This window comes from Arvicanthis niloticus, chromosome 21 (genome assembly GCF_011762505.2).
Source record: "Arvicanthis niloticus isolate mArvNil1 chromosome 21, mArvNil1.pat.X, whole genome shotgun sequence".
Taxonomy (NCBI): Eukaryota; Metazoa; Chordata; class Mammalia; order Rodentia; family Muridae; genus Arvicanthis; species Arvicanthis niloticus.
In genome coordinates, this window is record NC_047678.1 from 36973922 (window position 1) to 36989123 (window position 15202).

The 15202-nt window shown below is 40.4% G+C and overlaps 1 protein-coding gene across 11 annotated transcripts in view; it reads right to left on the reverse strand.

Moving 5' to 3' along the window:
• Rbms3 (RNA binding motif single stranded interacting protein 3) overlaps positions 1-15202 on the reverse strand; it is a 767889-nt gene that overhangs the window by 40889 nt on the left and 711798 nt on the right. For 6 of the 11 annotated variants that reach the window (XM_076917932.1, XM_076917929.1, XM_034483704.2 and 3 more), the window contains one exon: positions 13700-13747. The exons of the other annotated variants lie outside the window; for them this stretch is intronic. In XM_076917932.1, the coding sequence (XP_076774047.1) occupies positions 13700-13747 (48 nt within the window). The remainder of the gene's footprint in view (positions 1-13699; positions 13748-15202) is intronic. 11 annotated transcript variants of the gene reach the window in all.

Below are 15202 nucleotides of genomic sequence, written 5' to 3' on the forward strand. Positions count from 1 at the left end.
GTGCGTGCGTGTGCAAGGAACAAAACACTTGGCCTAGCTGGTGTTTATACTTATCCTTTGTTGGGGCCACTCAGTGTTTGGCTGTGATTTTTGGGCAGTGTTATAATGGTCCTTGAGGCATGGGAAGAATTCATGGGAAGTTTTCCAATGGCCTTTAATTAGCCGAAGCTATTTGTGAGTTCATAATAGGTCCAATTAAACAATTTTCAAAGGTTAATCGCAGTCATCAGTCCAGGCCCCTTGGTGAGTGAGTGCTGTAAAACATGAACAAGTATCTTCTGTGAATGTACAAACCACCTTTTCCAGAGGCATGCTAATGGCCACTGGGCCCCTGTCAAAGACAAGAATGGCCAGCCTCGCCCCTTTGGCCTGTTGGATAAGGCTGTCAAAGGGGGCAGGCAGGAAGTGCCTTTCATCTCCTGTTGATGCCCAATGCTGCCCAAGCTTTCATGTCCTTAAGCCCTCCCAAGTTGCATCCGAGACTTGCTCTTTTGGCATCCCTGGGCCATTAATGGATACTCTCCCTCCTTCCCCTAAAGAGTGAACTTACATATTGGCAACAGTTGGCCCTTAGTCCTTGGTTTGGAGGTTTCCACCTCCCACACCAAATATCTGAAATATGTAAATGTTTCCCCCGTGACTGGGTATTCATACTTTAAATATATATATATATATATATATATATATATATATATATATATATATATACAGAAATATAGGGGGCATGGAGAGGTAAATGCACATAAGCACAGGTGCTCACAGAAACCAAAAGAGGGCATCAGATCATCTGGAGCTGGAGTTATAAGTGATTGTGAGCCACCTGATGTGGGTGCTGGGATCTAGCTTGGATCTTCTGGAAGAGCAGTGCAAGCTTTTAACTGCAGATACCCACCAGAAGATCATTGTCTCTAACCAGCTGGAGGCTGCTGTTGCTTTGGGTATTTTTCACACTGCAATCTAATTTCCCACCTCAAGCCCTGACCTTCCACATTTAATCTGTCGAAGTCATTGTTCATTTATGAATAAAACTTTAGTTTCCCAAGTCTGGAGTCTCATGCTTTCCCTGATAGACGAGTCTCCTGGGCAGGTTCTGGGCTTGGAGCAGGAACATGGAGTGATCGAAATTTGCCTTACAGCACTCTGCCACCCATCACCGGCCAGCCATCATGGCGTTGGTGCTGACTGAAGGTATGCCCACCTCGAACAGAACAAAGGACACCATTGGTTTACATTCTGCTCAGGGCTTTGTTTCGGTTTGTAAGGGAATGACTGGAGTGGCTTTGGTGAGCAGTGTGAAGGTGAGTTGGCTGATGGCTCTTCCATTAATATTTAATTGAAGGAAAGGCACAATGAATGCGCCTGAGTGCAGGGTTCAGGGGAGGAAAGTTGGAGTGGCCCGATAAATCCCATGTGGTCAGATTGAATACAGCAGGGCTGTCTGAAAGAAGGGAGTGTATGCAGGATCTTAGGCAGCTAATGGACTTGAGAATGAGACTCACTTGACTCTGATAGCTGTATTATGTGGTATATATCTCAGAGAAACAAATTGTTGCAGGCAATATTGGTTTAGGCTGAAAACTAAAAAAAAATATGTATGTAACAATAGAAAATATATGTGTATATACAGCTATCATGCAGAAGTTAGACATAATATCAATACTTTACTTAAAATGTAGAATGTAGGGGCCCAATTTTAAGTGTCTTATGCCAATTTTAAAAAAAAACACTGAAAACTGAGAGCCTCACATTAATTGAACTGGGAGGACTCTAGGTGCTTTTAACTGCCTGCCAAGATGAGAATACATCACTTGAAATTAGATTCCAATATGAAAAATACCCAAAGCAGCAGCCAGCTGGTTAGAGGCAATGACCTTCTGGTGAGTACCTAATGAAGTCACATAAAACTTAACGATAACGGTAGATGCTCAGAAAATGTAAGCCACATCTATAAGGAGCCACGGTGCTCTCAAAGGTTGCTAAGAGGAGGTGTGAGGAGTAGGGCAGGGAGAACTGTGGACATCCCTCTGTCCATACTCCCAGTGATGGCTGTGCCATAATCTCCATCACCCCCATCCCCATGGTCACATTAATTCTGCCACTTGTTCTTGATGCTAACAGTAATGTCATGTAGACTGAACAGGCTATCTTTAGGAACATGTGCATATAGATGTATATGCAAACAATAACCATTGGTGAGAAAAGAGGCCTTGACTTTAAGGAGAGACGGGAGGGGCCTATGGGGGTGTTTGGAGGGAGGAAAGCAAAGGGAGAGATGTAACTGTACTGTCATCTCGAAGATAAAAAAATTAAAAATACAGTATCTCCTTAATATCATATGTATTTGTAAACCACGATTAACATTTTAGTAAATTGTGTTATTTACTAAGCAAAATTTCAAAAAGTTTATATAATAGCAGTTAAAACACATATGACAAACATGTTACTTGTTTCCAAATTCTTCCCATGTGTATATTTTAGTTCTCAAAGTAATAGTTACCATTTTTTCATCTGTTTACTGCTGTGCATTATATTATTTTCTTATTTATAATGTTTAAAGATTATTTATTATATAACTCAGTTAATAATACCACAACAATTCTAACAACAGAAAAAAAATGGAATTAACTACTGTAGTGTATTTTTCTGCTTGTGTGTCATAGACTCTATTCTAGAGTTCCACTTTGTTTTGAAGTTTGGATCTCCCCAACACCCCCTGAACATATCGAAGGAAGTCCCAATTATGTGTCACGTCTTACAAACTGGTGACTCCCCAGGCATTTTGCATGGCATGTTGGTGATCTCTCTCACTGTTGTATATCATGGGCTTTTGCTTACACTTAAAGCCAGGAGAAGCAAGCTGAAGAAAGCGTTAAGAACTATCATTGAGAATTAATTATGAAATAGTGTGGCCAGGAACCTCTTAAGTCTACATACATCTCTCTCTCTCTCTCTCTCTCTCTCTCTCTCTCTCTCTCTCTCTCTCTCTCTCTCTGTCTCTCTCTCTCTCTGTGTGTGTGTGTGTTGCTTACATAGTCTGAGAATTAATCCTGGTGCCTTGAACATGCTAGGCCAGCATTCCACCACCGATTAATATATTAGCCACCCCTTCCATATATCTTTAAATAGAAGTTAGTCTTCATACCTCCATGGGGAAGCTGTTATAAGTTTGTAAAATTAAGGGTTGTAGAATATAAAGCACACCTTAAAAATAGAAAACACACAGGGAATGTTAGTACACGCCTGAGATCCTAAAAATAAGAGCCAGGAGGATTCAAGGCCAGCCCAAGCTACGTGGTAAGACTCTATGTCTTAAAATCAAACAAAAACAAATGCTTAACTCAAAGTCACAAACATTTGGAGGAAGGAAGCAAACAGTCAGGAGATCCTACCTACTTCCAAGTGTCCCCCACACAAAGGGAACCAGATATGGTTCTTCAGTCTACACTGTGGATGCAAAAGAAATCTCTATTCCTCTAGTGAGAGACACAGGCTGAGCCTTCTGGACTTGGGTGATTCATTTCTTCCTTGAACAAGGGACACGGAGTACAAGTATAGACAGTGATTTCTGGTGTCATGTGTTAAGGGAGCTAATGGCATTTTAAAATGCTGACACCATCTCGCACCCTGCAAGAAGGGTTAAGACGCTCCATTTTCACACTCAGAAAGCCTTGCAACGGGGACCTACAATCAGATGGTTCTGGCATGTGGCTTTGTGATAAACTAATTTTCCACAGAGTCTAGAGAAACGCTAATGTGTCTGTCTGCTAGTGGCCTTGCTTCAGTATCGTGTGTCCTCAGACTGCCCACAGCAAGGGTTACCTCACAGTTGATTCACAGCTGGAGTCTCTCAGCAAGCCCCAAGAGCCGAGTTTATACTGTTGATTAAAAATGGAGCTGAGAGCTATCCACACCAGATATGTGGCTTGTGTACACTTAGCCTGTTCTCTTCCAAATCTATTTTTGCTTTGAAAGCCTTATTTCCCCCTGTCGCCTCTTGCGTGGTCTGTGCCCTCCAGTAGATATAGCTCACTGGGATGTAGTGTCAAAGTGAGCTAGCTCTGACCAGCATGGTAGGTGACACCTCAACCTCCATCTTATGCCTCAAGTCAGTGCTTCCTACTTGCTGAAGGACTCCACTATGGATCCTCTTTGTGATGCGTCTACACACCTATTTGTCTACTGTGTCCCCAAGGAGTACTTAACTTTGACTGCTACACAGAAGACAGCCAGATCTCCATCAGTCTTGGGCTCACTCTACAGAGTGTTTGGTTTTAAAATAAGACACATATAACCTACCTACTCCCTCAGGGTGCCCTCTGCACTCAGAGAAGTAGCTATGCCTGGGTAAGCCACAGCTACCATGGTAGAACCATGTTAAGAAATGTCTCTCCAGATGTCGTAGTCTCTGCCACTTTGGACAAAGATACTGATTTTAAAGGAAGGTACTCCCTATGTCTTATAAACAATGTCAGGGATAGCACTTAGCATCAGATACTATGAAAATACACTGATGAAGATGGGGTGGGCAAATTACGGCCTGTAGGCCAAACCCGATGAATTGACTGTCTTATTAATAATAAACAATTTGCTGAAATAATAAATAAAGTTTCTGAGTTTGTGTGTGTATGTGTGAGTGTGCTTCTGTTTGTGTGTGTATGAGTGTATGTATCTGTGTGTGTATGTGAGTGTGTGTGGTGTGTGTCTCTGAATGTGTGTACCTGTGTGTGACTATGTTTGTTTGTGTCTGTACTGTATACATGTATGTGTCTGTGTATATATGTGGTGTATGTGTATGTCTATGTGTTGTGTACCTGTGTGTCTGTGTGTTTTGTACATGTGTGTGTCTGTGTGTTATGTATGTGTCTGTGTGTTGTATATGTGTGTCTGTATCTATGTGTTATGTGCCTGTGTGTATGTGTTATGTGCCTATGTGTTGTGTATGTGTGTCTGTATCTATGTGTTGTGTGCATGTGTGTAACTGTGTTTGTGTATTATATATGTGTGTCTGTTCTGTGTGTCTGTGTGTTGTGTACATCTGTGTCTGTGTGTTGTGTATGTGTGTGCCTGAGTTTATGTGTTATCTATGTCTGTGTGTTGTATACATGTGTGTCTGTGTGTTGTATGTGTGAGGGCATGGGTGTTTTGTGTACATGTGTACCTGTGTGTTGTGACATGTGAGTGTGTGTGTGTAAGTGTATTGTGTATGTAAGCTATTAGTAAGCTTCAGAGTTGTCCTTCCTCAGGATGCTTCCACACTGTGTGAGTTGCTTTGATTTGACTTGTTTTTGAGACAGGATCTTTCAGTGGACCTGAAGTTCACTGACTTTTTCAGCTCATATGGCTGCTAGTGAGTCCCAAGGATCTGCATGTTTCTCATAACCTCAGTGCTGAGATTACAAACACACACAACCATGCCAGGCTTTATTACATCAGTTTGGGGGGAATGAACTCAGATCCCCTTGTTTGCACGGTAAGTGCTTTACCAACTGAGCCACTTTCTGTAGACTCTGTAAGCCTACAGGAACACAGCTCTGCTTGCCTTTATTTGCGTGATTCATCCATGCTATCATGGTAAAGACAATGGGCACGGAAGAAGCTCTTTACTGTGTGGACTTTCACAGATATTTCTTGCTGGGAACTAAAATAAAGATTTTGCACATCCCAGTATATCCCCACAGGGCTGGTGCAAAAACATTGAGCTTCAGTGGATAAAGTACTTGCTTTATAAGCATGAGGATGAGAGTTAAGATCTCTGGATCTAGGTAGGTGTGGTGACCACTCGCAATCCTAGTAGACAAAGAGAGTGATCAAAGAAGACACTGGGCTTCAACTTTGCTTCTACACACACACACACACACACACACACACACACACACACACACAAACACACACACACACAAACACATAAACACAATCACATACATGCATACACACACATATACTCGCATAGACACACATACACATATATTCACACAGACATAGACATGCACACAGACACACACACACACAAACACATAAACACAATCACATACACGCATACACACACATCTACTCGCATAGACACACATACACATATATTCACACAGACATAGACATGCACACAGACACACACACACAAACACATAAACACAATCACATACACGCATACACACACATATACTCGCATAGACACACATACACATATATTCACACAGACATAGACATACACTCAGACACACACACACACACACACACACACACACACACTCACACTCATGCATATGAGCCAGCACAAACATGTGTACCTTCACAAAAACCAACATTCCCCACACACAAACAACATGTGTAAGACAGGTCTCTTGGCCTAATCCTTCTTTAGTGGAAGTCGCTTGACTAGGTAGGTCACTGAAAACAATATTCCCCAAATACACCAGAAGAGATAAGATGGTTTAGTGTCCATATACCTATGCGTCTAATTCTTGTAAAATATCATACTTAATGTGCAGCCTGCTGGACAGACAGCTCTTGAACTCTGTCACTCCTGGGCCATGTGCTCCCTCTGTAGACCCTAACCTTCTGTTAGATTCTTTCCTCTTTCAAGGCAATGGGCACATTTTGTGCCACTCTGTCCTGGTTCTTTGCAGTAACGAAGAGAGCCTGCAGATATCTGCTGGATGAATAACCAAGCGGCGCAAACTCACCAGCATTACAACTTATTGCAAAGAGATATGCAGTTACTCAGTTCAGTTCAAGAAATGCCCTTCCTGCCATCCAAGAAACACACGGTGTTCAAGGGGAGAGAGGAAACTGACTTCTAAGGGTGGCTTGTGGGAACACTTATAGCCGTGTCTGGCCTCTTACAGTAAACATAATTTAATGGTTAATTGTTGCTAATTGGAACTACTAATGGACTTAATTTTTAATTAAGGGATGAGATGGAAGTCATTTGGAATTAGCTCATGGAATCCAGGAGAACACACACTACCGAGAGCTTGAGAAACAGCTTTTTTCTTTGAAGATGCTTCAACACTATCTGCCAGCCTGCAGATGATATGGGGAATCTTCATAAGTAATTCCCACCCAAGGGGGCGGGAGAGCATAAAGCTTGGCTTCAGCTAAGCCTCACTGTCTGCATCTGAGGAGTCTTCTCCCATGCAAATGTGCGCCAGTAACTAGCAGAAACTGCAAAGTTAGCTATGTAGTGCTTTGCCATCTGTTTTGGTGAGTATGATTTGGGGTGAAGGCAGAGAGACTAAAGTCCCTCTATGCAGCTCAGGCTGTCCTCTAACTGCATGGAGCAGGTTGATCTCTAACTGCCTGCATGGACCAGGCTGGCTTCTAACTGTCTACACAGAGCAGGCAAGTTTGTAAGTGTCTGCATGGAGAAGCCTGACCTTGAATTCCCAAGTGCTGCCGTTATGAGCCTGTCCACCAGCCTCCACTACAGTAGAGGTACTTTGTGTTATATATAACTCCATGGGCAGAAATCCAACATTAATGCCTCATATTTGGGTGATGTGTTAGGACTTGTGGTTGCCTTTCTGTGAAACCTCAGTGGAGAGTGTTCATTACTTGTTCCGTCTATTTCAGACTATCTATAAAAGTCTATGGCAGAGACTGGACATGTCATGCTCATATTCTTTGCTTTCCCCCACTGCTTTCCCTCTCCCATATTTCAGGTTTAAATGCAGACCTGCAGGCATCCTGGCAAAGGAGGAAGGACCCTGACTACCCCTTTCCTTTGTAGACAGTCTTTTCTTGATTCAAATCTATGTCATTGAAGAAAATGAAACTCATTTACATATTCTTCCTAAAATTTATTTTTAAAAGGAAACTCGGGGAATATCTGGGAGGAGGGAGTGTAAATACTCTAAGAGCCAGAGGACCGGGAAGTTTGCCGTGAGATTGTGTTGCTTAGTCATATCAGAGGATACACCTGTAGAGTCTCAGTAACGTGACCACCCAAACACAAGCTGATCACGACACGAATGGCACTAATGGTGTCTTTCCTTACCCAGACTATCAGAACACATTGCCTGTTTTCTCATTCCAGGCCAGAAATCTTCAGAAATGATTAATCTACTTCCTTGGTGGCTGATCATTATAGCAGGCAAAATCAAATTTCCTGGACTAGCAATATGGCTTAGTGGGTGAAAGCCTTTGCCTCACCAGACTGATGACCAGAGTTTGTTCTCTGAAATCCATAATAACAGGAAAGAACTGAATCCCCTAAGCCATCCACTGACTTCCCCATATTTATACTGTGGCACACACACACACACACACACACACACACACACACACACACACACGCGCACACACACATTCTCACATGCATACATGCACACACATGCACATGTGCACACACATGCACACAAATACACACACATGCACATGCACGCATGCACACACATACACATGTACTTACATGCACACTAATAATTTTTTAAATTGTCATAAGAGTCCTCCATTATTTATAGCTTTGAATGAACTATACCCCTCAACTTTTCCATGTTTTTCTGCTGCAGTCCTTCCCACTCCATATTTTCCTCAGTTTCTCTTCTCCCTGAGTCCTCCCATTTTATCCCCTAAAGACTATCAGTCAACACTTAGAACATCACATAGAAAAAAAGAGTGGCTTCTCTTCTGGCATGCATACATGACACCTGTCTTCATGTCTCATACAAATATGGCTGTCTCGAGGACCCTCCTATTGTCCATCTCCTCTTACATATATCTTTAACTCTTGTCTTCCTCCTTTCCTCTCATCATATTAGAAATATTCCATCTTAAAAAGTCAACAAGTAATTGGTTGCATGCTCTAGATCTATTTCTCTAGATCACCTTCAGTCATTAAAGCCAGTCCTGTGGCATCGTTTTTAGTTGCTGCATCTGCCCATGACTTACATGTGCTCACTCTTCCTGCCATTGCTCAAATGCCACTATCAACTTCACTAGGAGTGTGTGTGTGTGTGTGTGTGTGTGTGTCTGTGTGTGTCTGTGTGTCTGTGTGTCTGTGTGTCTGTGTGTGTGTGTGTGTGTGAAATTATCTGTGGAGTAGAGGGCATCAGATCGCTTGCAACTGGAGTTACAGGTGGCATGAGCAATCTGACAAAGGTTCTGGGAACTGAACCCAGGTTCTTCGTAAAGAGCATCTTAACTGTGGAACCACCTCCTGCCTCACTAGGGGTCATGTTTGATAAAATCAAATGTTGTGTTGTCTTGCTCATGACATATTTGAAACCTCTGGTTTGCCTTGTCTGTTACATGGGTAAGCAAGTCCTTCTTACCTGGCAGCATTATGTGTTCATGGTACATTTTCCAATTTTCATCCTGGGATCCATTTTCTCCTCTTAGGTTTATTTTCGGGGATCTGTCTACTTGTCCTAAATCCAAGCCCATTCATCCTGGTAATGGAGCTAAGTCCCATGAAGGTAACCCCAAACTCCACTACCATATAAAAATAGTGATTAAGATAGATACACACACTGAAAGTTATCAACCTCTCCACTCATATGTGTTGACATCTACATCCAGAGTATTCCAAACCTGTCACTTATCACAAACTCACTAGCAGTCAGTGTCATGGTCATTCCCAGGACGTGACTACTTGCCACCATGATTTCTTCCTTGGATTCTTCAGTGTGTTTGACCCTTTTCTGTTTTCAGGGTTGTTTTGTTTTGTTTGTTTGACTATTTCTCGGACATTCTCCATCCTATAGACAGGGTGACTGTCGTTCTTCAACTCTAAACATTTCCATTGTCATCAGGAGAGAGCTCAGGTTTCCATACCTGACAACCCTGCTATAGCTGACCTACTTCTTAGGCTAATTTCCTCACTCCTCATCTCTCTCCATGACTCTGTCCTGCTAAACCATCTGCAGCTTTGCAACCTTTCCATCCCCTGCTTGTGCAAGCCCTAGGACAAGTTGGTTCCTTGGTCTGGAACTCTCAGCTCTCTTTTTATTGTTGTTTTGTGTTTTTGTTTTGTGTCATTTGAATTTTGTTTTTGTTTTGCTTTGTTTTTACTTAGCTAATTGCCATGTGTCTCTGTTTCTACATTTACAGGATTCTTTTCCTGGAACCTTTCTCTAACCTCTGCTAGTTCCTGTCCATTGTTCCATTTTGTACCAACATAATCTCTTGTGCCAATAATGATTAGTGTGACTGTAGTGAACACTATTTGAATACTTATTTTTTGCCTGAACCTGTTCTAAGCAGAGTATAGAGCTTAATTTAATCAATGCTCCCAACCACCCCATGTGATCAGGATTTCCCCAGATAAGAAATGAACTACAGGAAGTTCAGTAGTTTTCCCAAGTGTCCACAACCAAAAACTGATACAAGTAGCTTCTGTACTTGGAGAGTTTGCTTATGAATTGAACAATCAATAGTAAAGGATTTACACTGTTGTAGTAAGATGTTCATAACTAATGTCTTTCATTGCTAAGGAGAAGTTTTTTTTCCCAGTACTGAACACAAGCTAACACATAGTATTTAGATAAAAAAACAAACAACCAAACAACAACATAAAACACAGATGACATATGACTGAACAAAGAATTCTTACTCAAAATGAGAATCTCACAGACCTCACTTTGATGTATGTCAAAGTTATATTTTGCCTTCAAATATCAAATGACTGTTTGCCATTCTATATCCTCATACTATTCCCCATTCTAAGAGCTGACATATATTGTGCTGTATGCCTAATAGACCTTCTACTGTGGTCTATCTGGTAAACTCCTATTCAGCTTTGCTAATCCTCCTTCAAATGCACTTTTCTTGTTTGTATTTCAAATCTTCTTCCTACATTCTTGTTTCTCTATAATATTCATACCATCGCAAATAACATCACAAAAAATAGCAAAATAAGCTTAACTATGATGTTGTCTTTTTACTAAGGTAGGTCTTTCTATTCATATTTACATCTCCAATACTTAGCATAGTACCTAGCACCCAGAAATAGACTGATAATGTTTGAAATATTAACTGAATGAGAATAGTTTGATTATATCTTAGTGGATAATTAAGTTAATATTTTGAACTCCAGTGTAGTAAAGCAATTTGATTGGCTCATATATTGGCAAAAACTAACTAAATTGTTCAATACTGGTACATTGGGATATTTGAAAAAGAGTTATTACCTTATCAGACTCAGTTTGCTTTCCTAATATCATCAATAGTTGGACAAAAGATACTCAGTTGTACAAAAGCCAATTAAAGTGTCTACAAGACAGTTAACAACCATTTATTCAAAGTGTATCTATTGCTACTTGGGCATAAGCCTAAGGAGAGGACAACTGCACAATATGTCCAACCACCATCTAAATTTTATAAGGATGAACAAAGTGTAAAGTGGCCCAAAGGGTGGTTTTTCCATATGTGTCCTACTGGTCTCTTTCTTCATACTCCACTAATGGCAACTTAATATATCTTTTATAGGCCACCAATCATACTGGTTTTGTGTGTGTGTGTGTGTGTGTGTGTGTGTGTGTGTGTGTGTGTGTGTGTATTTGGGGGTTCCATGTTTAGATGTGTGCACAGATATGCATGTATGCACATGCATTTGGTGATAAGGATCAACTTTGGATGTCATTCCTTGGGATCCATCTACAATTTTTATTGAGTAGGGTATTCTGTTAGTCTGGGGCTCATCTATTTGGCTAGACTAGCTGGTCTCTGTCTCTGAAGTTTGTCTTTTTTAATGTAGATGCTACAGGGCTGAACTCAGGGCCTCCTCTAAAGATTCTAATGACTGAGACAACTCACAAGCCCCATATCTTGGATTTTAATTTTCCTCTGTGGTTTTACTTCTTATTCCACAAACACACACTTACATGGTTAAGTTTCTTTTAAGGTATTAATGTTTAACAAGTCATTTATCTGCTTTACAGTTCCAGTGGAATCATATGGGAACTCCCAAGGTAAAGCATTGTTTCTTGCCAATATTTATTAGTATAGAGGGGAACCCATGAACATAAACACTTCCAACAATCAGCTTACAATTTTCATTGTGATGTGATGTGTTTGTGTGTGCTATATTTGTGTGTTTGCTATATTCATTATCATATACACACACACACACACACACACACACACACACACACAGTCTCATCAGATAGCTGCCTAGAAGTCACCATATAGACTGGATTGGCCTCGAGTTTATTTAGATGTGCCTATCTCTGCCTCTTGAATTCCTGGATTAAGGGTGTATACCACAAAGGCCAAAATTCTTTGTGTTCATAAAAGTAAATATTGGTCGAGGGTTTTTTTTTTTTTTTATTAATGTTGGTTAATTATGAGAAGTATAAGCCTTTTGTCAAACAAAAAGGCCAAGGTTTAAAGAAAGTAAAAGCTATACACAACAAACCAAGTCTCCTCTACAGAGTCACATGTTTTAAATGCAAAAGACACATTAAAATGATAGGCACATGACATTTTAATGAATGGCAATCCATGGAGACCAAGAGTACCAAAGCGATGTCTAGTTGGAAGCCAACTTTTTGCTCTTCAGTCAGGAAAATCAGACAGCTTTGAGATGAGTACAGCCATGAGAATAACTAAAGAAATGCATGGACAGGAGGAAGTGCTACCCTGAGATGCTGTATCACTAAAGTGCAGGGGCCTTGAGTGGGATACTCTTTACTGAAAGCCATCTTCTGGCTACCAGGTTCAACTGCCCCCTGGGTTCTTTTGGGCATTTCCTGAACCAGGTTTTATGTATTATTTGCAATGAACTTTTTTGGTTCCATCTGAATATCTTTAGCCACCAAACATGCCAAGGATTCAAAGTTCCAAGTTCTCCATGCTTGCTACTACTCTTCAATTAGTTAATATAAATTAACAAAAATCAAATTTTTTTTACAGTTGTGTCCATTTTTCTCTTTCAACAAAGCAAAAGTGAAAGTTCAGATGAAAGCAAAGTATGCATTTCAAAAGTTTGGTTTTTTTTTTTTTTTTTTGTAAAAAGCACCAACTTCTTTACACACATGTGCTCAGCTCCAAATTGCACCATTAACATTTACAAATCAAATTAGATATTGCCAATTGAATGCCAAAGACTCTCATGTATCCTCAAAGCAACTTCTGCTACCTTGCTGTGAAAATGGAATATCAGAAGTGTCACTTTTGATATCCCAAATAAAACGTCTTAGAAAAGAATTGAAGTTTTGATTCATTCAACAATTTTTTTTTAATACACACATCAGATCCTGTCCTAGGAGCCAAGCAAGCACAAGGGACAACTCTGACTTCTGAGGAATTTTGGTCTCTAAAGCAGTGCTTCTCAATCCTTTTTTTTTTTTTTTTTTTTTTTTTTTTTTTTTTTTTTTTTTTTTTTTTTTTTATTAATATGTGTTCTGGTTTTGGTAAATGTCAAATCTTTCTCCCACTTGTCAGAAATTCTGATGACCTTGTCAAACCATGAGACCCACTGATACACAGAACATTGATTAAATCTTCTGCATATCTTTCATAGACAAGCATCTCAGAGATCTTACTTTTATTTTAAAGACAGTATTTTTATTTTCTAGACATGAAGGCAGATTGTCCTAGGAAACAGACTCATAACTACACACCCCTCCCTTTGCCAAAATAAAATGCAAACTTCTCACACCCACCCCCGTTGAGAATCACTGCTTTGGAGAGTTTTGGAGAAAACCAGGCAAGCTCCATCTCTCCCCTCCAATTAAGTCTGAAAGGAATTAGATTTTCCTACCTGACATAACAGCTGGTGAAGTACCATAATTCTGTCTTGGGATTGAATCTTGGAATGAAAAAGAGCATGAGAAAGATTGCAATGAAGTCCAAAGGAAAATAAAAACAGAGTCTTAGCTTTACAGGTTGGAAGGGCCCAAACGTGTGCCCCACAGTCACCTGCCCCCACCCCCTTTCTGCCAGCACTCCAGGTACTGTGACGCTAGAGACAGTTGATTCTTAGACTCCAGTATCAGCAGGCTGTGCATGCTACCGGGACCCATTGGTCTCAGAACATCACCATCTTCCTCCTGGTCTGTTTGATTGCTCCCTTTGGGAATCAATGGGAGGCTCTTGTCTTCCCCAGATGTTTTTAATAGTTTTATAAGACAGCTCATCTGGAGGGCATCCAAGTGTGGTAGCAATGGAGAATAAAAGAAGTAACTTTAGAGGTGATTAATAAAAATTCTGCATGTTCTTTCACCATATGAATCAAATGTATTATAAAGCCCAAGTTTCTATTTTTTTTTTTTTATCATCCTGACCAGGGGCAGAGCACAGAACACTCTCTGCCCTAAGCCCAGGAACCTTGTGTGTAGCTACCAAGGCTAGCCAAAGCTGTATCTTATGAAACAGAGGATAGATGGCTATTTTTAAAGTGTCATAACATTGGATGGCAAAATGTAGAGAGAAGTTAAACTACAAGTAGTCATTGCAAACCTGGGGAAGTGTGTATGTGGGCGCTGGAGAATACACCAGCTGCTTTAAAAATGACAAAGAGGCTTTAACTCCCGCAACTCAGTCATGATCTTTTCTGTAGTGTTTTTGTTAGTACAGAGCAATTATACATAATGATGACTTTATTGCATTCCAACACATGCACATGTAGCTTCTGTCACGTTTGCCCACACCCTACAGCTCTCTCTGGCCCCCTTTCTCATACCCTCCTACTTCTTTTCCCTTTCCTAACTAGCCCTTAACCAGAAAAGTGGTGCAGAACCTGTGGTTGCAACTGGGCTTCTAAGAACTGCAAACAATGTGCCCGCTCTCAGCTCTCGGAAAAGATTAAGGCATCGATGGTAATATGTGAACTCTTATTTTATTCATATGATCTATATTGCCCTTTAAAAGCTTAGACAACCCCCCATCCCATTGTACATTTCTATGCACTTAGTAACTTTTGAGATCATTCACATATCTCAGAATTCACATTGCTCAGAATTCAGATGCAAATAAACCATAGTTATGCGTGGCTTGGTCTCATGAAATAGACCAGCAGCCTACTGACTTGACTATTAGCCCACTGTGAAGTAGAGTCAATTTGATAGCAATTCCAAAGATGTTGGTAACGGTGATCTTAGTTCCTAGATACCTTATCATAAAACTTCAAGTTACTACTCAAAACTTAGAAAAAACATGAATTAATGTTTATACTGTGTTATAATATACACATATCTGTAATTATAATATAAGTAAAAACCTAGATACTGATATAGTAAATACTGGCTACTGTTTAGTAATTGAG